The 22,409-nt window shown below is 41.9% G+C and overlaps 1 protein-coding gene across 1 annotated transcript in view; it reads left to right on the top strand.

Moving 5' to 3' along the window:
• The window catches only part of UVSSA (UV stimulated scaffold protein A), a 261,433-nt gene that overhangs the window by 116,883 nt on the left and 122,141 nt on the right, over positions 1-22,409 (top strand). Inside the window, 1 exon segment of the mRNA XM_030191086.1 lies at positions 18,295-18,394. Within this exon segment, the coding sequence (XP_030046946.1) occupies positions 18,295-18,394 (100 nt within the window).

Below are 22,409 nucleotides of genomic sequence, written 5' to 3' on the forward strand. Positions count from 1 at the left end.
AGTTTAACATAATTCACAGATATATAGAGAATTAAAAGAAATTCCACTGTTAGAGATAATCAACGTAATAGATGGTAATTAATACATGGTACAAAACATGTGCAAGCTACTGTTTTGTAAATAGTACCTGTTTGTGTCAGATTTAATCCCGGAAGCATGCGGGGGTCTTCCAAAACACCATACTGTCTTGAGTGTTTAGAAATAAGAGTACCTTTGACGTTTGTGTTGAGTGACTGTCTGGAAGTAAGAGCACCATTGGCGATGGGCATTATTGAACACAGCTGTTGGCAGGACTTCTTCAAATAAGAACAAAAGTTTCTTTTCTCCTGCAGTGATGCTGAAATTTTATATAAGCATTTTGTTTGTTCCTTAAAAATTTAAAAAATTCCTAAAATATTTTCTCACATTATGGCAGAAAGCCTTAGGTTAAGTCCTTTGACTTTTTGTTTCATAATCCCTGATGTTCCCGTTATAATATATACAATATTCACAATTTTATGTTTAACATTTAATATGAGACAATAGCCATTGCTTTGTTAAACATGCAAGGTTTTTGAATCTTTTTTTTTTTTTTTTTTTTTTTTTTTTAGCTGAGGTGTTGGTGTTTCAAGTTTCTGAGTTGAGGTGTACACAGGCACATAATCATAGTAACATAGTAAATGACGGCAGATAAAGACCTGTCCGGTTCATCCAGTCTGCCCAACAAGATAAACATACATGGTATGAGATACTTTATACCCGAGTTTGATTTGTCCTTGCCTTTCTCAGGTCACAGACTGTAGAAGTCTACCCAGCACTATTTTTGTACTAAGTTCTAGAGCTAATGTCGAAGCCCCTTAAAATTTACACTCCAGCCCATCCCTATCTATGCAGTCACACTCAGGGCATAGACCGTAGAAGTCTGCCCAGCTCCCATTTTGTTTCCCAATTGCCAGCGTCGCCACCCAATCTCCGCTAAGATTCCGCGGAGCCTTTCCTTCTACACATGTTTGAATTCCATTACCGTTTTCATCTCCACCACCTCCCATGGGAGGGCATTCCACATATCCACCACCCTCTCAGTGAAAAAATACTTCCTGACATTAGTCCTGAGTCTGCCCCCCTTCAACCTCAATTCATGTCCTCTAGTTGTATCGCCTTCCCATCTCTGAAAAAGTTTCATTTGCAGGTTAATACCTTTCAAATATTTGAATGTCTGTATCATTTCACCCCTGTTTCTCCTTTCCTCTAAGGTATACATGTTCAGGTCAGCAAGTCTCTCCTCATACGGTTTGCAACGCAAATCCCATACCATTTTTGTAGCTTTTCTTTACACTGCTTCCAGTCTTTTTACATCTTTAGCAACATGGCCTTCAAAACTGAACACAATACTCCAAGTGGGGCCTCACCAACGACTTGTAGAGGGACATCAACACCTCCTTTCTTCTGCTGGTTATGCCCCTCTCTACGCAGCCTAGCAACCTTCTGGCCATGGCTGTCGCCTTGTCGCATTGTTTCTTCACCTTTAGATCCTCAGACACCAGCACCCCAAGGTCTCTCTCCTGAGTCGAGCTTACTAATCTCTCCCCTCCTATCCGGTATGTCTTTTGGGTTTCTACACCCCAAATTAATCACTCCACTTCTTGGCATTACATTTGAACTAAACAATGCAAAATGTCTGGGGTAACTCGTACTCTCCTGGTTTCAGAAGTCAAAAACTTTTGCTTTACAAATAGAAACCTGTGGTAAATTTTTTTCTTTTTTTCAAATGCTCATCAGTCTCATCAAACTCTTATTCTTAATAAGTATATTAGTAAATACTACAGTGCTCAGTTGTGCATATTAACAATCACTCTGCATGATTGACTATAATGTGTAATCACTCATATATCAGTGCACTGTGTCCCTACCTACCTCCAAGATCAAAAAACAAAAAGTTTTGTATAGCTCATCTAACGATCAGTTATATTGATTTCAAAGTACTTATCTGGAGACGGTATCTTGGGGCACTACTCGTGACAATATGTCATAATCCATATACCAGAGTGAAAGGTAAATGTGAAAGTGCGCGCATGTATTCTTAAAATAGTCCTTCCCACTTCAGATCTTTCCTCAACCATTCAAACGGTCGTATCTCTTCTCCTTTCTCCAATATATCTGAAAAAGGTCTTGTCACCTCTCTTTACATCTTTAGCCATTTTTTCTTCTGCTTGCGCTTTCGCTAGCCATATTCAGAATACCACCATAAGATTCCTTTGCTGCCCTTGTAGCTCTGATTACATACTACTACTACTAAGCATTTCTATAGCGCTGCCAGGGTTATGCAGCGCTGTACAAGTTTAGACAAGGGGGAAGGACAGTCCCTGCTCAAGCGAGCTTACAATCTAAAGGTAATAAGCTATGTAGTCAGTGTAGGTATCTGGAATGGGGAAGGTGGTTAGGCGCCAAAAGCAAGGGAGAAGAGATGGGCCTTGAGTAAGGACTTGAAAATGGGCAGGGAGGGCGCACGGCGTATGGCCTCAGGAAGCCACATCTTACCTTTATTCAAATCACATCATTGGCTTCCAGTTGAGCAGCACATTATTTTTAAACTACTCATGCTCACTTTCAAAGCTTTCAGACTGGTCTTCCACCTTATCTATCCTCCCTCATTATCCCCTACTTGCCAACCTGTGCCCTCCCCTCTTTGAACGAGCACTGGTTTGTTGTTCCCATCCACAAAAATGTATCTCTTGATTCCACTAGGCGCCAAGCCTTTTTCTTCACTGTCCCAGCTCCGTGGAATTCTTTGCCCCTTCCCATTCGATCTGAACTATCTCTGAAAAAGTGTAACTCTTTGGTTAAGGCTTGGCTCCTTCAACAAGCCTTCCCCTCTCTCTCTCTGGCTGAGTGGATTTGACTTTTTGTGGCAGACTGACCTTGTTTTATTTTCCAGTCCCTTCTTCCCCCCTCTCCCTCCATGTAATAGTTTTTTTGTGTTTTTTTTCCATTGTTGTGTGCATAACTATGATATTCTTTCCTATCTACTTTTGTAGTTCCCTTTTCTCACTGATTTCTGTTTTTATGATTATTGTACACCACGGTGAACTGCAAATGCGGTATAGCAAATCCAAATGATGAATAAATAAATCCCCATGGTATTAATGACTGTTTTGTCATCAACACTGCGGATACCTGTAGATTTCTTGTTGTCCCCATCCCCATGCACACCTCGGTGTATACTCGCAGCCTCAGTACTCTTGCAGGGTTTCTAGTTTAACAGTAAGCCAATATAAGAAGAGGGCTGATTGCCACTACAGAGTATAAGTTAATGTTGAAGTCCAGAAGTGGGAGCAGCCCTTTTTTTTGACTCCCACCCACTGATGATGTGATATGGGGTCCTGACCCACGTTTTGGGAACTGCTGATCTAAGGGCTAATTTTACTAGCATGCATTAATATGTTAACACAGGCCCCAGTGCATAATTTCTATAAAAGCACATTAATGCCTGTTCACATATTAACACATATTAGTAAAGTATGTGAGGCAATGGAAGGTGAATCGACTTTCCAAAGTCACAAGGAGTGTCAGCAGTATTTGAATTTCGGTTTTTCTGGTTCTTTTCCTGGTGTTCTAACAACAATCCTTTTCCCCTTTAAACACATCAGATAGTGTTCCGCGATTTCCTTGGTTGCTATAAGTGGGATAGATTGCTGAAGTGATGGCTGTACAATTTTTCCTTTGGAAATGTTGGTTAGCTGTTATGAATTGGTTTAGTAAGGTGATAATTGGCATAACACAATATTTTCAGTTTTGATTACAAGGAGTTGAGCAGCAGAGAGCTGTTTTAGCTGTTTAATGTAAGAATAACCAAATGCTAATAGTGTTGGCTTGTGTTAAGAATTAATGTAGTATTTTAACAACACATGATAATTTCTGAGTTAAACAGTTAATGTGGAATGCCATATAGAATGCAGGGACTGCCATTACCAGATGTAACGTGGCAGAGCAGTTAATGTGTGGTAGCAATCTTTTGTCTGCGTTACCTGCATGGCAAAATGCTGGGAATGCCCCAAACACTTAACAAAAAGATTTTGCAGCTACCAGGTGTTAATTTTGGCAAATACTGTGCAGTAATGGCAAAATCTTAGTGCAGCTTTAGTAAATGAAGCCCTTAATATATTACCAACATTTATTAAGAATGAATATTTCTAGCTAACACATTCAGTAAGGTAAGAAAACAAGTGTTCATTGTAAAATACGACAGCATATCTAAATCATATCCAAAAAGGTCTAATTCCTGCAAATAGTAAAGTTAGACAGTTAAGCATTCTTCCAAAATTTGAATTTTAATAAAATCCTCAGTGAGGTTCAAGGGTGAAAACAATAAGCATAATATTTTATGAAAATGACCCCCATATTTAAAATCTGGCATTATATGTTATGCATTGTAGCACCAAATCCACATCTAGCTTTTAGAAAATTAAAACTCATAAATTCTGTTTAGTGTTTGATATGCACTGCGGTAGCTGAAAGGCATAATGCCCCTAAAACCTTGGGTTGCTTTTCACCTTTCATAAATTCCTGGGTAGATCTATACAAAAAATAATTTTCAGCTCCGTGGCTCATTGTTATTCAAACTTGATTGATTGTCGTCATTTACTCAGTGAGGAAGTTAAGTGCTCCTGTCATTTCCGAAGAGTATAATTGGGACGTTTCACAGGTCAGCGGTAGTGACAGGTTTCCCTTTTGATTAGTGTTAGACTGATAACAAAAATTACAGTTTTCTGTGATTAATGGTTCCCATAGTACCTAAATGCAGAGCTCTTGGAATGTACCTAAACAAATGAATTTGCATCTGATTATACTATTTCCCTGGAAGGATATTCATTCGACTTAGTTTTTGAGACTATGTAGGTAGATGTGTGCAAGTAAGTGGCTCTTGGGTCATTTCTTGACCAGTGGTTGGTGGTTATAATTAAAGTTGTTTTTAATTTATGGGTGCCACTCTCTACTTCTCCCTCCATCCCTTAAACAAAAACTGATTCTTGGCTGGTTTATAGTGACTAGGAACCCTGAAAGAGAAGTTCCACCAACTTGCACAGTCTTAAACCAGTATCTTAAAATTACTGGATGCCCCCACATCAGGTCTATTTTTTTATTTTTAGAAAGGCCCAGTGTAATGCCTTGAAAAGGTTGAGCTAATCTAACATGGGTATAACTGGTTTACAGTCAGATAAATTCAGGAACTCAGTATAGTTGCTGGCAGCAGTGGCTTGACCTCCTGCCACCTAGCAACAATTTGACTTCTACCCTGGAAAACATGAGGTCATATGTCACACGTGACTGAGTATTGGTCACAGCAGACAGGAAAGAGAAAGAGGTCTGTTTTCCCTGTTTGAACAGGAAGCATGATTGCATTGGGAGAGGGAAACTAAATTGAAATGCAGAGCCCTCCAGCATTGTCCAAAGCATGACAAGCACATTGTGGCTGATTAGAGGGTCCTGAAGGTTTTGTCCTGTGGAGGTTGAGTGAGTGACCGTGGCTGCACCTGCCTTTGTCTGACATCAGAGGTTAGTGTAGGCTTTTGGTGACTTTGTATTAAATGTGGACATTGTTAGAGAAGAGTTGTCTTCTTGGCATTTAAAAATATATATACCCTTAAGGCTTGTTTTTAACATTTGAAACAAAATGTAAACATTACTTTAAAGGGGTCATTTAATACCACAGGCCTATTTTATGAGTTCATTATTAGTAAGTGATCCCCAAATGGATTTTGACTAATAAAACTTTACTGTAGACAGTTTGAAAAAAGAGTTGTAATTAGATTTAAAATGCATTTTAATATTAATGTACATTAATAGAACACAAAAGCAAAAGAAATATATATACTAAATCCACATTGCAGTTTGAATCATTTCAGCTTGAAGTGGGCGCTTGATTACAGAAGGCTCATGTGGCTGCCCTGCTTATAGAGGCACAAAGTAGTGGGATTTATTTTTGTTTGTTTTTTTTACTTGTTTAGATGTGGTTAATTACTTGCAAACTGCTTATGTCCAAACTACTAAAAGAGTATTTAATTTTTACCTATCCTGAAATGCTTGTGTAAGACCCAAGGGGCTTTGGTTGTGATACGGCAAACAGATATATATGGGGCAGTGATTGAAAAGTGAGACCAGCTTGTTGTCTTCACTGCACTTAAAGCAGTATTTCCTCTTCCTCCTCCTCACTACAAAAATTAATTTTGCAGAGAGTAGGAGGTTGAGGGAAGGGATGGACAATGAAAACATTTCTATGAGTCTGCTTAAAAAAAAAGAAATAGTCCCCCCGCTGCGCTTACGTTTCATCTCTGGTGAGGCAAGTAGTGGCTAGCTATGCTGCAGACAACATGCTCCATCCTGGCAATGGTGGGGTGGGGGGATAAGAATGGTGGCTACTGCTGCAGTTATCCTAGTCATTAAAAGCAGTGATCAGGATAAATCTTTATGGCACATATTGCCTTGATGTGCTTTCAAGAGTAATACATTTGTTCTACGAAAGAGGGAAAACTGTGGCTGGAAAGTGGAAAATTAAAGAAGGGGGAAAGCATATGGTGCATAGCTTATGGAATTATTTCTAACCCTCTGCATGTAAATGCCAGGTTGTGTGTGTATGTATGTATGTGTGTGTGTTGGGGGGGAGGGGGGTTAGTGCATGAAAGAGTGTGTGTACCTGTGTATGTGTGTGTTCTGGTGTGTCTACCTATGGTATACTTCAGCTGTTGGAACTGTCTCTCCCATACAATTGTGTTGGGGCATTTTTTTGGAGTGACATTTCTCTTCCATTCCCCATCACATGCAGAAATTCTACTTCTACTGCTTCCTCCAGATCACCTCCTCTCTTCCTGTGACTAGAGCAGTTATCTGGTTCTGTACTCTCACTAACCTCAGATTGACTGGATCCTACCTACTATCATAGAAACACAGAAAATAATGGCAGAAAAAGACCCAGTGGCCTATCCAGTCTGTCCATCCATACCATATACTATCCCTTCCTCTCCTTTAGAAATCCTATATGCTTGTTTCATGCCTTCTAGAATTTGGATACATTCTTTCTTCTGCTTCACAACCTCCACCAGGAGGCCATTCAATTATATCCACCACACTTTCTGTAAAGAAGTATTTCCAGTTTATTTATGATGAGATTATTCTGATTCTGTCCCCTTTCACCTTCATTCTATGCCCCCTCATTGGAGAGCTTCCTTTCAATTGAAAGAGTTGTGCCTCCTGTGTATTTATACCAGAGAGGTCTCCCCTATCCCACCTTTCTTCCTGAGTATACATATTGAGATCTTTAAAGTCCTGTCCCCAAACAGAGCTACCAAGGAATCCTGATTTTTGAGAGGGAGATTTTAGTACACACCCTAGCTCCTCCTATGCTTTGGCCCCGCCTACTCTACCTCATGGTTGCACCCCCTGGCACACATCAATGCTCTGGCCATTGCAACAAATATTTTATTTACACCAGTGACTGCAGGGATGGGTAAGGGGGAGTGTTCCAGTTCACTCTATTATATCCCCTATCCGCATCTATTCCCCCCAGGGGCATAACCGCAAGGAGACCTCGGGGCCCCCCCCCCCCCCCCCCCCCACTTTGAGCTTAAACCCACTCCAAAATTGTGCCACTGGTTGAATCACTGGCAGAGATGCCCAAGCCCCGCTAGCTGATGAGGTCCACTGCAGGAGCCCCCTACCGTGCAGTTTGAGCAGTACAGCAGTTGGCAGCCGGGCAAAATGGTAGAGGCTATTATAATGAGCAAAATTACAGAGCATATTCAAAAGCATGGATTAATGAGACAAAGTCAACATGGATTTCTTTGAAGGGGTGAACAAACATGTGGATAAAGGTAAGCCAGTTGATATTGTGTATCTGGATTTACAGAAGGTGTTTGACAAAGTACCTCATGAAAGACTCCAGAGGAAATTGAAGAGTCATGGGATAGAAGGTAGTGTTCTAGTGTGGATTAAAAACTGGTTAAAAGATAGAAAGCAGAGAGTAGGGTTAAATGGTCAGTATTCTCAATGGAGAAGGGTAGTTAGTGGGGTTCCTCAGGGGTCTGTGCTGGGACTGCTGCTTTTTAACATATTTATAAATGACTTAGAGATGGGAGTAAGTAGTGAGGTAATTAAATTTGCTGATGACACAAAGTTATTCAAAGTCGTTAAATCGCAGGAGGATTGTGAAAAAGTCGTACAAAATGGCAGATGACATTTAATGTGAGCAAGTGCAAAGTGATTCATGTGGGAAAGAGGAACCCGAATTATAGCTACGTCATGCAAGGTTCCACGTTAGAAGTCACAGATGAAGAAAGGGATCTAGGTGTCGTCGTTGATGATACGTTGAAACCTTCTGCTCAGTGTGCAGCTGCAGCTAAGAAAGCAAATAGAATGTTAGGTATTATTAGGAAAGGAATGGAAAACAAAAATGAAGCCATTGTATTGCTCCATGGTGCGATCGCACCTTGAACATTGTGTTCAGTTCTGGTCACCGCATTTCAAAAAAGATATAGTAGAATTAGAAAAGGTGCAGAGAAGGGCAATGAAAATGATAAAGGGGATGGGACGACTTTCCTATGAGGAAAGGCTAAAGCAGCTAGGGCTCTTCAGCTTGGAGAAAAGGCGGCTGAGGGGAGATATGATAAGAGGTCTATAAAATAATGAGTGGAGTGGAACGGGTAGATGTGAAGCGTCTGTTTACGCTTTCCAAAAATACTAGGACTAGGGGGCATGCGATGAAGCTATAATGTAGTAATTTTAAAACGAATCGGAGAAACTATTTCTTCACTCAGTGTATAATTAAACTCTGGAATTCATTGCCAGAGCATGTGGTAAAGGCGGTTAGCTTAGCGAAGTTTAAAAAAAGGTTTGGACGGCTTCCTAAAGGAAAAGCCCATAGACCATAATTAAATGGGGAAAATGCACTATTTCTGGGATAAACAGTATAGAATATATTGTACTTTTTTGGGATCTTGCCAGGTATTTGTGACCTGGATTGGCCACTGTTGGAAACAGGATGCTGGGCTTGATGGACCTTTGGTCTTTCCCACTATGGCAATACTTAAGTACTTATGTATGAAGCCACAACAGGTGAAGCGGTGGCTCCATTGAACTTAAGTGCTGTTTTAGATTGATAAACACTATCTCTTAGTTTTCATCACCACTGAAATAATTTTGTTATTTAAGAAGCATATTTAAGAAGTGCACATTTAAATATCAAAAGAGTTTTTTGGAGACCTATGAAAGAAACTGGATACCAACATTGACTTAACAAAGCCCGATATGTCTAAGGTTATCTTTTCTGGACTTCTGAGGTCTCCGTTTTCTCCATAAAAAAATTTCTTTTGGAATAAATACTTATAAATTTGAGGACTGTTGCTAGAGTCAGTTTGATATTGGTTTTGTATTGCTTTACCTTAGCACAACACCTTTTGACACTGCATCATATTTGGGTATTATTATGCCCCTTTTGGGAAGTTTAGGGGGTTGAGATGGTCTAGGCGGGGGGAAACTCCTGCTCCATTGGCTGTTCTGGCCCACCCCTTGTTAGGTTTGGGTTCTGATGTCCCTTCTTTGGTGGGAGAATGCTGCATCTCCTTGGGTTCTGGATGCCTTGTTCCTCATTTGGCTGTGACTCTGATGCCCCATCTTGACTGTGATCATTCACCACAGTCTTGGTCCATGGAGACCCGGTGGGGAGAAGCTTTAGATACTCGGGTCACAGTCGGAGTGAGGTTACGTTGGGAGAGCCCATGGAGGCCAGTTGGGAGGCGCAGGGGCAGTTTTGGATTCTCGGGTCACTGTATCCAGTCTCCTCGCCTGGTTGGACGTTGGTCGGGTCTGGTAGGATCTGATACCAGATTTAGATACATGTAAAGTGTTTATAGTGTTCAAGATAATCAGTATGCTGAGATGTAACTAATCCCTCTAGTAATTTAACAACAAAAAAAGGCATGGATGCCACTGGTCTATAATTGGATGGTAAATCATGTGGTTCTTTTATGTTCTTCAAAATAAGAGTAATAATAATTTCCCTAAGTTCTGAGGGAAAAAGACCATGAAATAATACAAACTGTAGCCAATTAAAAAAATGATAATTCATTGAAGCCAATTTCATAAGGACAGTAAAATTTGGCATATTTGGCAAATAATTTGTTAAATATATTCCTCATCAAAATAGAGAAGGTGACCAAAACCTATTTACAGGGCTGGACTCCTGTTTGTATGATAAATTTTCAGACACGTAAGTATTATTTTAGTTTGAAAGTAATCAGCTAATTTATTTAAGTATTTATATACCACCTAGACCTAAGTGACTTATTTTATTTATAGTTCCTGACACTGCCCCTGATAAGTTCACAATCTAAGTATTATACCTGTGACAATGGAGGGCTAAGTGACTTGCCCAGGGTCACACGGAGCTGCAGAGAGAATGGAACCTGGTTCCCTGGGATCTCAACCCACTGCCAACCATCAGGCAGCAGCAAGAATCGAACCCAGTACCCCATGTTGCAACCCACTGCACTAATCATTATGGTACTCCTCCACTCCACTAATTGATGGCAGCTAGGCCATTTGTCACCTGAGCCATCCAAGTATGAAGGGGTGTCTTTAAATCATTAACTAATTTAAATAAATATTTGGTGTTTAAAACGTCAGTGCCTACCAATTTAGAATAATAATCTCTCCATTTTGATTTACACAAAATCTTGTAGTCATGAATAGCACTTCTCCAGTTAGTTTTATTAGTCTGTCTTTTTAAGCCAAACCCATTCCAATTTTCTGCAATTTTCGTTTAGCTGCTGCTAATTCGGTGTCAAACCATATGTTCATAACTTAGAGAATATAGGCCGGATTCTGTATATGGCGCTTAAAAAATCCACACGAAAAACATTTCCACCTAAGTGTATTCTATAAGATTTAGGCACAGTATATAGAATATGCTTAGTTGATATCCCAGCGCCTAAAACTATGCGCCTCCATTTACACCAGCGAAAACATGGCATAAAGATCCCTGTGTCATATTCCATAATAATGTTCATAAAACACTCATTTCCCCACCCATGGCCATGTCCCTTTTGAACTGCATGCTTTAGAATTTAGGCACAGTTCATTACAGAATACGTTTAGCGAGTTGTGTGTAAATTCAAATTATTGCCAATTAGGGCTCATTATTGCTTAAGTGCTGTTAAAAACACTAATTGGCTTATTAAATCAATTAAGTTACATGCGTTGCTATGGAATACGCTTAGATTTCAGTGCGGAACGCTGGCCGCGATATATAGAATCTGGCATTATATGTTAAAGTACTACTTTTAGATGTGGTCATTTATATCTGCTAGTGACATGACTTAAGTGGGCATTCCTAAATGTAGGCATATAGTTGGTGACTTTCGCTAGAATTCTATGATGGTGCTCAGATGCCATTACAGAATTCATGCTCAGTGTGCTGCATCCAGGCGCCTAACTTTGGCGCCTGTTATAGAATTGCACTTATAACAAAATTAAGAAAACTGTATGATTCTTGAAGTAATTTTCACAGTGGAATTAATAAAATGAAATAAAGGGATAGGGAGTTATTTACATTTCCTGTATGTGCATATCTATGGGGTCTTTGTGTGTGTATATCTTTGTTTTAGGTTTGTGTGCTGGATATGTGATGTGTCTGTGGGGGGGGTAGTGGGGGTGGGGCATTTGTGACATGTGGAATGGGGAGGACCTCACCAGTAGTGGTTAGCAGGGGGTGGTGGCAGTTTGTAGTATGTAGGCATGTTTGTGGGGGACTAGTTTATGGCTTAAGTCAATTTGTGGGGTGGTGGAACAGTTGTAGAGTGTAGTTTATGGGGTGTTTTGTCTTTTTCAGGTAGGGTAGTGTTTAGTTTTTTTGGGGTGGAACAGTTGGTGAATAGTTTTTCTGTAGAGTGGGGCAGTTTGCAGGGGATACTGTGGGGGTGGTATGGCAGTCGGAGGGGATATTTTATGGATGAGGGAGCAGAATATGGAATGGTGTGGCAGTTGTCGAGGGTGGTATTAGAAGATGGGGAAGTTTGCAGTGTGGTGTGGTAGTTGGAAGGGCTAGTTATAAGGTATAGGGGTAGTTTTGGAGGGACAGTTTGGGTATTTGAAAAAGTAAGACGTTCTTTTCTAAATTTCCTTAACCTGTTTAATTGTTCCATTTCACCCAGTTTCTATGTTACAGAAGCTGGAACACCTCCAATAGAATGCATTGAACCATTTTTGGGGGACTTATTTTTCTGGAAACCCTAGTCCAATTTTCAAACGCCATCATTTTACTGGTTTTCCCCTCATGCCAAATTTCTTCCCATTCCATTAAAATTTCAGAGAGTTGTGGGCAATATCATAAGATATTTGAGTAGTCTGCTTCAAATAATGGTGGCGGCTCACACTTATGGGATACTGTTTGAGGAAGTGGATCATTGTGTGCCCTTAGGGGAGGGGTGGATGATTATTTTTCTGAAAGCCTTTATGGTGGGGAAAAGATGCATCTTGCCACATTGGTTACAGGGGCATCCCATAAAATTTTGGTCTTGGAGAGGCGCCCTATATAATCTTTTGCTCATGGTGGCTGGAGAATTCATCTAGTTCTGCCATTTAATTGGAGTTTTTTTGGTTTTAACATTACCAGTCTATTTGTTTAAGGATGATATTAAAATATTTTCTTTCTACATGCAGTTTTCTGTTTGCTGAAAAATATATTTTGTCATGAGGAGGAAATATTGCAGTTTTAACTATCCATATTGTAAACTGGCATGATGTAATTTTTTTTGTTTAAAATGAAACAAAAAAAAAATGAAAAATATGTCCATTAGGTTCTGGTAATTTTGTAAATGATTTATTTTGTATACTTCAACTTTTGACAAGCCATTGGATGACTTAACACTACAGTCCTATGCATATATTTACCAAGAATTTATCGGTTACAAGAAGATTTAAATACTCTCATGGTCCTTTTTATTATGCTGTGTTAGCTGCTTAATGTGAGAATTACTTCACGATAACAATACAGTGCCTTAACAGTACGCTGAAATAGGTGGGGAAATGTGGGATACAAGTGCAATAATTAAATAAATAAACTAGTCTGAGTGCAGATTTGAGACCTGCACCCAAATGTGGGTGACCTTTCTAGAATCCGGAGGACACTTTCTGTACCCACACATTTTACACATATATGCAGTAATACAATTTTATAAAAGTCCTTCTCCATGTAGAACAGGCTTTATACAAGATAACAGCTGTACACAAATTGGCCCTAAATACAAACATGTTATAGTAAGTGATCATCTGGCATCCAGTGATCACCACATGGTGTGGCTTATTATTAAGATAAGTATGGAGATGGTTCATTCAAAAGTGAAGGTTCTAGACTTAAAAAAAACTACTTTGTTCAGATGGGGGATTACCTCAAGAATTGTTGCCTGGATGGGAACCCCTGGAAGAATTTGGAAAGCAGTATGCAAAACTGAAAGCAGCTATTATAGCTAATCTTTTTATAAGGAAAGTAAATAAAAGTAAGAGGAAAAGTAGGCCGCTTTGGTTCTCAAAATTAGTAGCTGAAAAGGTAAGGAAAAAGGTTAGCCTTTATAAACTACAAGAGATTAAAGAAAGAGAAAGACAGGTGACAATATCTGGAAAAGCTAAGAGGAACTGGTAGTCAGGAAAGCAAAGATGCAAATGGAAATAAATAATCAATACGGTAAAATGGGGGGACAAGATATTTTTTAGATATGTAAAAGGAGGTGCAAAAGTGGTATTGTGAGACTTAAAGGGGAAGGAGAGGAATATGTAGAAGATGATAAAGATAAGGCAGAATTTCTTAACAAATATAGAGGTAGCTCCAAAATGGTGAAAAGACACCCAGGGGCCTCAAGACCCAAGGCCCACAGTCCTTCAGGTGGCAGCCGGCACAGGCAAGTTTTGCTAAATAGTAGTAGTAGTGTAGGCTCAATGTGGCTTACAAAGACCTGTTGTGGCATCGCCATACCAGGATGAAGAATACAATTGGTGTTACAAGGAAGTCAAGGAAGACAAGAGGATTTGGTCAAGCAGTTGTAGAGAGATACATTCTGAATAAAGTTGGATAGGTGTTGTGTTATAGTTAGTTATGGGTTCTCGTGGTAGGCTTTGTCAAAGACATTAACAATTGATGTTAATTGGCATTAATTAGGATTTGCATATGGCTCTTCCTGTGTGCTGTTCCGTAACACTGCTTGTTTAAATTTTCTCATTCACAACTCAAAAGAGGGTGTGGCCATGGAGGGGCATGGGTAGGTCAATGGTGCTCCCAAAATTTAGGCACAGTATTATAAAATGTTGGAGTTAGGCACTCAACTTGTACGCTAGGATTTATACCAGGTTTCAGCAGATGTTACATCCTTGTGGCCAAAGTTGGGCACAGGAATTGGTGCTAAATGTTTCTCAGCCCAGAGCACCATTTATAGAATAGCGCTTAGTGCGTATTCTTCCTGGTGTCTAACTTTGGGCACCATTTACTGAATCTGGCCTTGTGTGTTTCTTTTTATGTGATCTTTGTGTAGACATTTCTGAGGGCATAGCTTTGGGCTGGGGCCAGTCCATGGGTATCCAGTGACCTAGTTGAACCTTCAGCCATGTGCCCTCCCTCCCAGTCACCCCAGGAACAGCTCAAGGCCTTATTCCACCTCTCCCTTTGAAGTTTAGCATCTCCTCTGCCCCTCAGCAATTCAGCATCTTCCATCTACCCTACTTTCCAACAATGTAGCATCTCCCTTCTCCCCACCCTACCCCTAACAGTCTAGCATCTCTCCACCCTACTCCCCAACAGTCTAGCATCTCCCTTCTCCCCATCCTACCCCCACAACAGTCTAGCATCTCCCTTCTCCCCATCCTACCCCCACAACAGTCTAGCATCTCCCTTCTCCCCATCCTACCCCCACAACAGTCTAGCATCATCCTCTTCATCCTACCCCCCCAAAAGTCTTAGCATCTCCCCACCCTACCCCCCAACAGTCTAGCATATTCCTATACCCCTTCCTAACCCCCCAACAGTGCCGTATCTCCCTTTTCCCCTCCTAGCCTATTCATCCAGCATCTCCTTTTTTGCTTCTTAGCCCCCAACAGTTAAGCATCTTCCGTTTTGCTTCGTATTCCTCCAACATAATCCAGCATCTCCCTTTCTTCCTACCTCCTATTGGGCCTGCTGATGCTGTCTCCCTCCCCCTCCCTCTCCTGGAGCGTAGGTGGCAAGTGGATTCAGTGCTGGCATTGGCCCTTGATGCACAGACCTACACTCAAATGCTGTCTTGCCTCACTTTCCTCCGACACAGGACTTCCTCTCGGAGGGGGTGGGGCAGGGCATGACAGCACATGAGTGCAGGCCTGTGCTTCAAGGGCCTGTGCCGGTGCTGAATCTACTTTCCTCTTTGTCTGTGGAAAGGGGGAAGACAGCGGCTGGAGGAAAAAAAAGAGAAGATGAGATGTAGCACTTCTGTTCCACTGCCCCCCAACTGCTGCTGCCCTAGGTAGATGCCTAATCTGCCTAGTGCAGGGTTGGCCCTGGTTTGGGTGAAGCAAAGGAGGATTTGCAATTTGTGTATTTTATAAAATGAGCAAGTACACTTTTAGAATACATTTACACATTCGTAAGGAGTTGGATATATGTAAATCTAAGAAATTAACTGTTGGGAGAGAAAAAAAAGAAGAAACCTAAGAAAAATACTAAAAGGGTGTGGCAGATGCAGGGGACCTAGGAGGCCAACTTCAGAGCAGGTGTAAATTTCTACATTAGGACTGGTGCATTATTGGGGCAAAATCTGGAGCCCATTTTTAAAATGCACATAGATGCTTAACTATTCTTTATTAAATAGGCTTCAATTAGTTTTTATTTATTGCATTTGTATCCCACATTTTCCCACCTATTTGCAGGCTCAATGTGGCTTACATAGTTTTGTTAGCATTGTCAATCCGGGATATCAGATATAGAGGCAGATGCAGCAACCAAACGTAAAAAAATCAAAATCGTTAAAGTCCCTAACTATTTTTAAAAAACGAAGAATGCACCAAAAAAAAAAGTCACACATGCTCAGATCGGTATTCAAACGTACAATGTATCAAAGAATCACAATACACATCGGTAATCGGCCCCTAAATCATGCGCAGAGCAGCCAAGCGTTTTGCTGGCTGCTCTGCGCATGCTGCAAACGTAAAAACAAACAAACAAAAAAAAGCCACAACACATACACGTGGCTACCCGGTCAGCAAAATCCACAAACAAAGGATCGGGAGGGGGCAAGGGCGCTCATCAGGAGCGTCCTGTATGGACGGCCTTGCCCCCCCCCCCCCGCTGCTCCCCACTTTCCGCCGCTCCCCCCCCCCCCCCCCGAAAAAGCAAAATGCTAGCTGCCCCGGTCCCCCTCCCTTCCCTTCCTGTTCCTGTGTTCTGCAGAGCTAACTCCGCCTCCCGTCATTCTTTCGCCCCGTGCCCCGCCCCCGCTGCCCCCCCTGAGGTCGACTACGCCGCTCCCCCCCTCCACCGAGACCCCCCTCCCTATTAACGACCCGAGCAGCGCCTCTCACCTCTTTCTGAAGCGCTGCACGGGCAGGAAGATCTATTGTGTTGGTTGTAGAGTCTCCATGACGTCTCTTCTTCCCTGGCCTAGGCCCCGCCTCCTTCTGACGTAGGTTACTTACGTCAGAAGGAGGCGGGGCCTAGGCCAGGGAAGAAGAGACGTCATGGAGACTCTACAACCAACACAATAGATCTTCCTGCCCGTGCAGCGCTTCAGAAAGAGGTGAGAGGCGCTGCTCGGGTCGTTAATAGGGAGGGGGGTCTCGGTGGAGGGGGGGAGCGGCGTAGTCGACCTCAGGGGGGGCAGCGGGGGCGGGGCACGGGGCAGAAGAATGACGGGAGGCGGAGTTAGCCCTGCAGAACACAGGAACAGGAAGGGAGGGGGACCGGGGCAGCTAGCATTTTGCTTTTTCGGGGGGGGGGGGAGCGGCGTAAAGTGGGGAGCAGCGGGGGGGGGGGCAAGGCCGTTCATACAGGACGCTCCTGATGAGCGCCCTTGCCCCCTCCCGATCCTTTTTTTTATTTTTTTTATTTGATGTGTTTTCTGACGTCCTTTGGACCAATCACAGCGCTTTTAGCTCTGCTAATGCGCTGGGATTGGCTCAAAGTTTGTTTATTTTTTCACTTAATGATTTTTCCTGGCACAGAGCTGTCCTAACGAGAGGTCCAGACCTCTCGTTAGATTTCCTGCCTTTTTCCTGCGTTAAGGCAATCGGAAAAGGTTAGTGCATGTCGTTTCAATGGGGTTTTCACACTAATTGCTCATCTCCATTCCGTTTTCGTTAGCTGCTGGCTTCCTCGGTAAAAGCCCTTTGATGCATGCAACGGATCAAATTTTCCTCGTTGGAGGGTCATTAAAGGCTCATTTAGCTTTAGTGCATCTGCCTCATAGTTAGTATGGTGTAGAAATTAAGTAAGGGAAGAGAGAAGAAGGGAAGGAGTGATTAGGGTAGGTGTAAAAGGTGGGCTTTCTAGTATGGTGTAGAAATTAAGTAAGGGAAGAGAGAAGAAGGAAGGAGTGATTAGGGTAGGTGTAAAAGGTGGGCTTTCATAACTGAGTGGGTTGTTGAGGTGGATTAGTGAGGTTATTGGTTCTCATTGTAGGCTTTGTTGAAGAAATATGTCTTTAGAGATTTGCGAAAGATAGTTATTTCGTTGATTGTTTTCAGGTCTGTAGAAAGTACATTCCATAACTTCGTGCTCATGTAAGAGAAGGTAGTGGCATGCATCAGCTTGTATTTTAGTCCTTTATAGCTGGGGAAGTGCAGGTTGACTACTACTACTACTTAGCATTTCTATAGCGCTACTAGGGTTACGCAGCGCTGTACAAGTTAAAACATGGGGAAGGACAGTCCCTGCTCAAGAGAGCTTACAATCTAAATATTTGCAGGATTATCTTGTGGCGTTTCTGGGGGGGTAGGTCCATGAGGTTTAGCATGTAGATTGGGGCGTCTGCGTGAATGATTTTGTGTACAATTGTGCAGATCTTGAACACAATGGGTTTATTAAGTGGGAGCCAGTGAAGTTTCTCTCTTAAGGGTTTTGTACTTTCATATTTAGTTTTTCCAAATATGAGTCTGGCGTTGTACTTTTGAACTTTTCACCTAGGTTTCCAATTATAAAACCAGGCCTTTAAAGCGCCTCTATGTTAAGCTTGCTCAGATTAAGATTTCTTCCAATTATGTTCTTTAGTGTCTTTATTTATTTTGTTTGTTCTTTGTATGTTATTCTGTTAGATGAAAGACAGTGATGAGGAAGATGATGACGATTTTGTAGAGGTCCCAGAGAAGGAGGGTTTCGAGCCACACATTCCAGACCACCTGCGTAAGGAGTATGGTGAGTTAGCACAGCTGTAAAAAGCCTGATCCTTCCACATTACTGCCTAAGTATAGTAAATAAACAACCATTATGAAGTAATAAAGTGATCAGTGGCATGGGTAATCTCTCTGACTGCTGCAAGGAAGTCATTACATAGATAGAGGAGCAATGATTCTCACTCTAGATAAACATATACTTTGTAGGTGAAGAAACAACCGAGACCAGAAGCTTATTTCAATCAGTTATATTGCACTACTACTCAAAGCCAGATCCTGTACCTGCTAAAAAGGGAAATATTAATTTTCTCAGGAGAGGAAATACAGAGCATTGTAAGCAGCTGCAGCTAGTAATATGACAGATTTTGTACAGTTTACTGTATACCTGTGGTTATATTTCTACAATAATGTAGCAACTAACCTTCCCAATGTATATGATGTATGTGATGTCTTATGCCAGTAAAATGTTAGTAATCTTTTTGTGAAGAATCCTAGGATAAATCTGATATGATGTCCTTCAAAATGGAGCTTCATTTACTTGTTGTGAGTCCAACAATTAACCTTTAAAGAGTACGTGGCATTCTTTCCATGCTTTGAGAATCAGCATATCAAAATTTCAGAAATAATTTACTTTAGTGTACTTAGAGGCACTTCAAAGGAGGACCATTAAAATGGGCATGGACTGCTCTGCAAGCCTTACATAGAAACTGAGGGAATTAAAGATGAACTTTCTGTAAGTAAGAAGGGAAAGAGGAGATAAGATACAATAAATGCTCAAATACATTCAGCGGGCTTCAAAAAGCACCAGAAGGTAGATTTTTCCAAAGGTTCAAGAACAAGGTGAAACTGGAAGGGTGGGAAAGCAAAGTGAAAAACAGGTTTTGTGAAATTAAGAATTACACCAGAGATGGCAGAAAAGTTGCTGGCCCGTATAAAGGACCTTTCATTACCTGTAACTGAGAGGAGTCATTGACTGCAGACCAGGTAAACGAGCACAGGGTGATATTTGATAAAATACTCCATGCTTCTAAGTGGCATGTGAGGGAAGGCAAAATGTGTCCACGACACTATGAAAGTCTCTTGCTTCTTGCAGAATTAGCATGGCAGAGTTAGGTGGGAACTGGGCCTCAGTGAACTCCATTTTATACAGAGAAAATACCACTTCTAAAGAATCTTACTGCTGAGGGAGTGATACAATGCATGTGTTTGAAGAGCATTTGGAGCAATAAAAGGAATTACTTGGTTTTTCTGTTTTGTTCTATTATATGTTTTATGGAACACATTTGTTTTAAGATATGTTTTTATTGTAATAAGTGATGCTTTTTTTTTAATTGTCATCTGCTGTGATGCATTGCAGGTGGCAGAATATTAAGTAAGTAAATTACAACAAAAGTATGTGAAAACTGGCAATAGCTATCAATAAATTGGCCTTAGCTAGCCACTAATTTGCAGTTACATTTGTGAGTTATAACACTGTTCCATAAAATATGCACATAAATTGTCTAGCGCGTAACTACACAGGGGGCATTCACATGGGAGGGGCTTGGATGGGTCATGGGCATTTCGACTATTCTAGTGCACACTTCATAGAATATTATTGGTAACTGCAGTGGAGGTGCAACGCATCTTTCTGAACTCAGAGGGGCCCGCTGTGGCACCGCCTTCAACCGCAAATCCACCCTGGGCTTTTCCAGTCAACCGAAGTGGCAGTGGGTCACCAAAGGCTCTGGCAGCCTGAAGTGTCAGCACTCCGCGAAAAACTTGCCTGTGCCGGCTGCCACCTGAAGGACTGTGGGCCTTGGGTCTTGAGGCCCCTGGGTGTCTTTTCACCATTTTGGAGCTACCTCTATATTTGTCAACTGACTTGACATATGAGTGGGGCGTTAATGCCTTGGAGTCATTTCCCATGTTTTGGCACATTTTGCTTGTTCTTGATTACCAGTAACTGGTTTTTCGTTACATATAAGAGCTCATGTATTTGAGACGTGACCTGTTTGGTCCTCTGGAGGGTTTTGCAACCATTTGGGAGAGGAATTACCCTTGGGAACACACTTCCTACGCTGAAAGGGTTCCCCTGATAGGATGGAGTCCTTTATTTCTATGTTATTACTGGGTGAGAGGGGGGGGAGGTGGTGGATGGGGAGTTTGATTTTCCAACCAAGTAGCTGAAAAAATAAGAGCAAAAGAGGCTTTGTTCAAGAAATACAAAAGAACGCAGCGAGAGGATTACAGAAAAGATCATCAGATTAAACTGAAAGAAGCGAAGAGGGAAATACAGCTAGCAAAAGCGCAAGCAGAATTAAAAATGGTTAAATATGTAAAGAGAGATGACAAGACCTTTTTCAGGTATATTGGAGAAAGGAGAAAAGATACGAATGGAGTTGCGAGACTGAAAGATAATGAGAATGGTTATGTGGAAAGTGAGGAGGATAAAGCGAATATGCTAAACAATTCTCTTCAGGGGAGAGATTAGCAAGCTCGACTCAGGAGAGAGACCTTGGGGTGTGGGTGTCGGAGGATATGAAGGTAAAAAAACAATGTGACAAGGCGATGGCCGTGGCTAGAAGGATGCTAGGCTTCATAGAGAGGGGTATAACCAGCAGAAGAAAGGAGGTGTTGATGCCCCTCTACAATTCATTGGTGAGGCCACACTTGGAGTATTGTATTCAGTTTTGGAGGCCGTATCTTGCTAAAGATGTAAAAAGACTGGAAGCGGTGCAAAGAAAAGCTACGAAAATGATTGGCTCTAGCCGTAGATTGGAAGCAGCCATTTGTCCTTACAGAGGCTAGGTTGTTACATAAACTGGCTGGATTACTTCTACTTGATGTCTGAATCGACAGCCTTAAAATCAGTTTGTTTCAATATGAACTGTGAGACTATCCCTCCTTTTTTGTAATTTGCAATCATGGTCTGTAGCATAATTTCTCAGAGTACAAGCAGACCTATCTATTCTCACAAGTGGGTAATATAGGCCGGATTGCCCGGTCTGGGTCTTATGAAGAGCATAAGAAGAACTTTGTGGAGCGCGAGACATGCTCCACTGCGCATGTGCGAGTACCTTCCCCCCAGCCGCATGAAAGTAGTTGTCTTGGTTGCTTTTCTACCGCGGTGAGGAGAGGGTTTACTTTTTTTCATCATCTCCACACTTGCTCGGTCCAAGAGCTGCTTTTGTGCCTCTGGCATGTTTTTTTTTTGCCTTTTTGTTGGTCCTTTCATTCGCAGAGCTTTACTTTACCTTTTCCTTTATTTTCTTTGGGGTTTTTTGCCAAATTTTTAAATTTCCTTAATTTTTTGTTGTCACAAGGCCGCTTTTGGGCTTTGTCCTCAGCCGGGTTCACTCCCTGTTTTTTTTCTCAGGTGCCTTGCCCCTTTTTCCAGCACCATCACTTCTTTTAATTTAGCTGATGAAATTTTCACGTCCATGTCCACTAAAGCTCCCAGTGGCTTCAAGCACTGTACCCAGTGCAATCGGACGATCTCTGGAACATACACCTATTCTTGGTGTCTCCAGCGTTTAGGGCCTGACCATAGCCCTGCAAACTGCAACCTTTGTCTTCATATGAAGAAAAGGACCCAACTTTCTAGAGAGGCTCAATGTGAGAAACATTTTGGAGCCAAGACCGGTTCCTCGGCGTTGACATGGGCATCGATGTCGGCGGTGTCGGCATCAATATCGAGCATCACACCAGCGTCAGAAGCATCGGTAAGCATGGCCGCTGCTAGTCCTGCAAACACTGGGAGCAGTGGTGCATCGAGTGGGTCTCCACCTGTCTCGAGGCCTACTGCTGTGCAGAGCTTCCGGGACCATCCATCGTCAGACCCGACCCCGAGGCGACGTGAAGATTCAACGTCATCCTCAATGGCACCAAGGAGCCTCGGTGACAAGGTTCGGGTGAAGGCCAAGAAGCACAATCATCGATCCCCCTCGACGCATGGTGCTGGGAGTTCCGGTTTGTCGAATTCAGCATCGAAGAAACGTTGGTGCCGGGATTACTGCTCTCCCTCCATACAGGAGGTACCAATGCACTCTTCTACA

The sequence above is a fragment of the Microcaecilia unicolor genome, chromosome 2 (assembly GCF_901765095.1).
Source record: "Microcaecilia unicolor chromosome 2, aMicUni1.1, whole genome shotgun sequence".
In the NCBI taxonomy this organism is placed as follows: domain Eukaryota; kingdom Metazoa; phylum Chordata; class Amphibia; order Gymnophiona; family Siphonopidae; genus Microcaecilia; species Microcaecilia unicolor.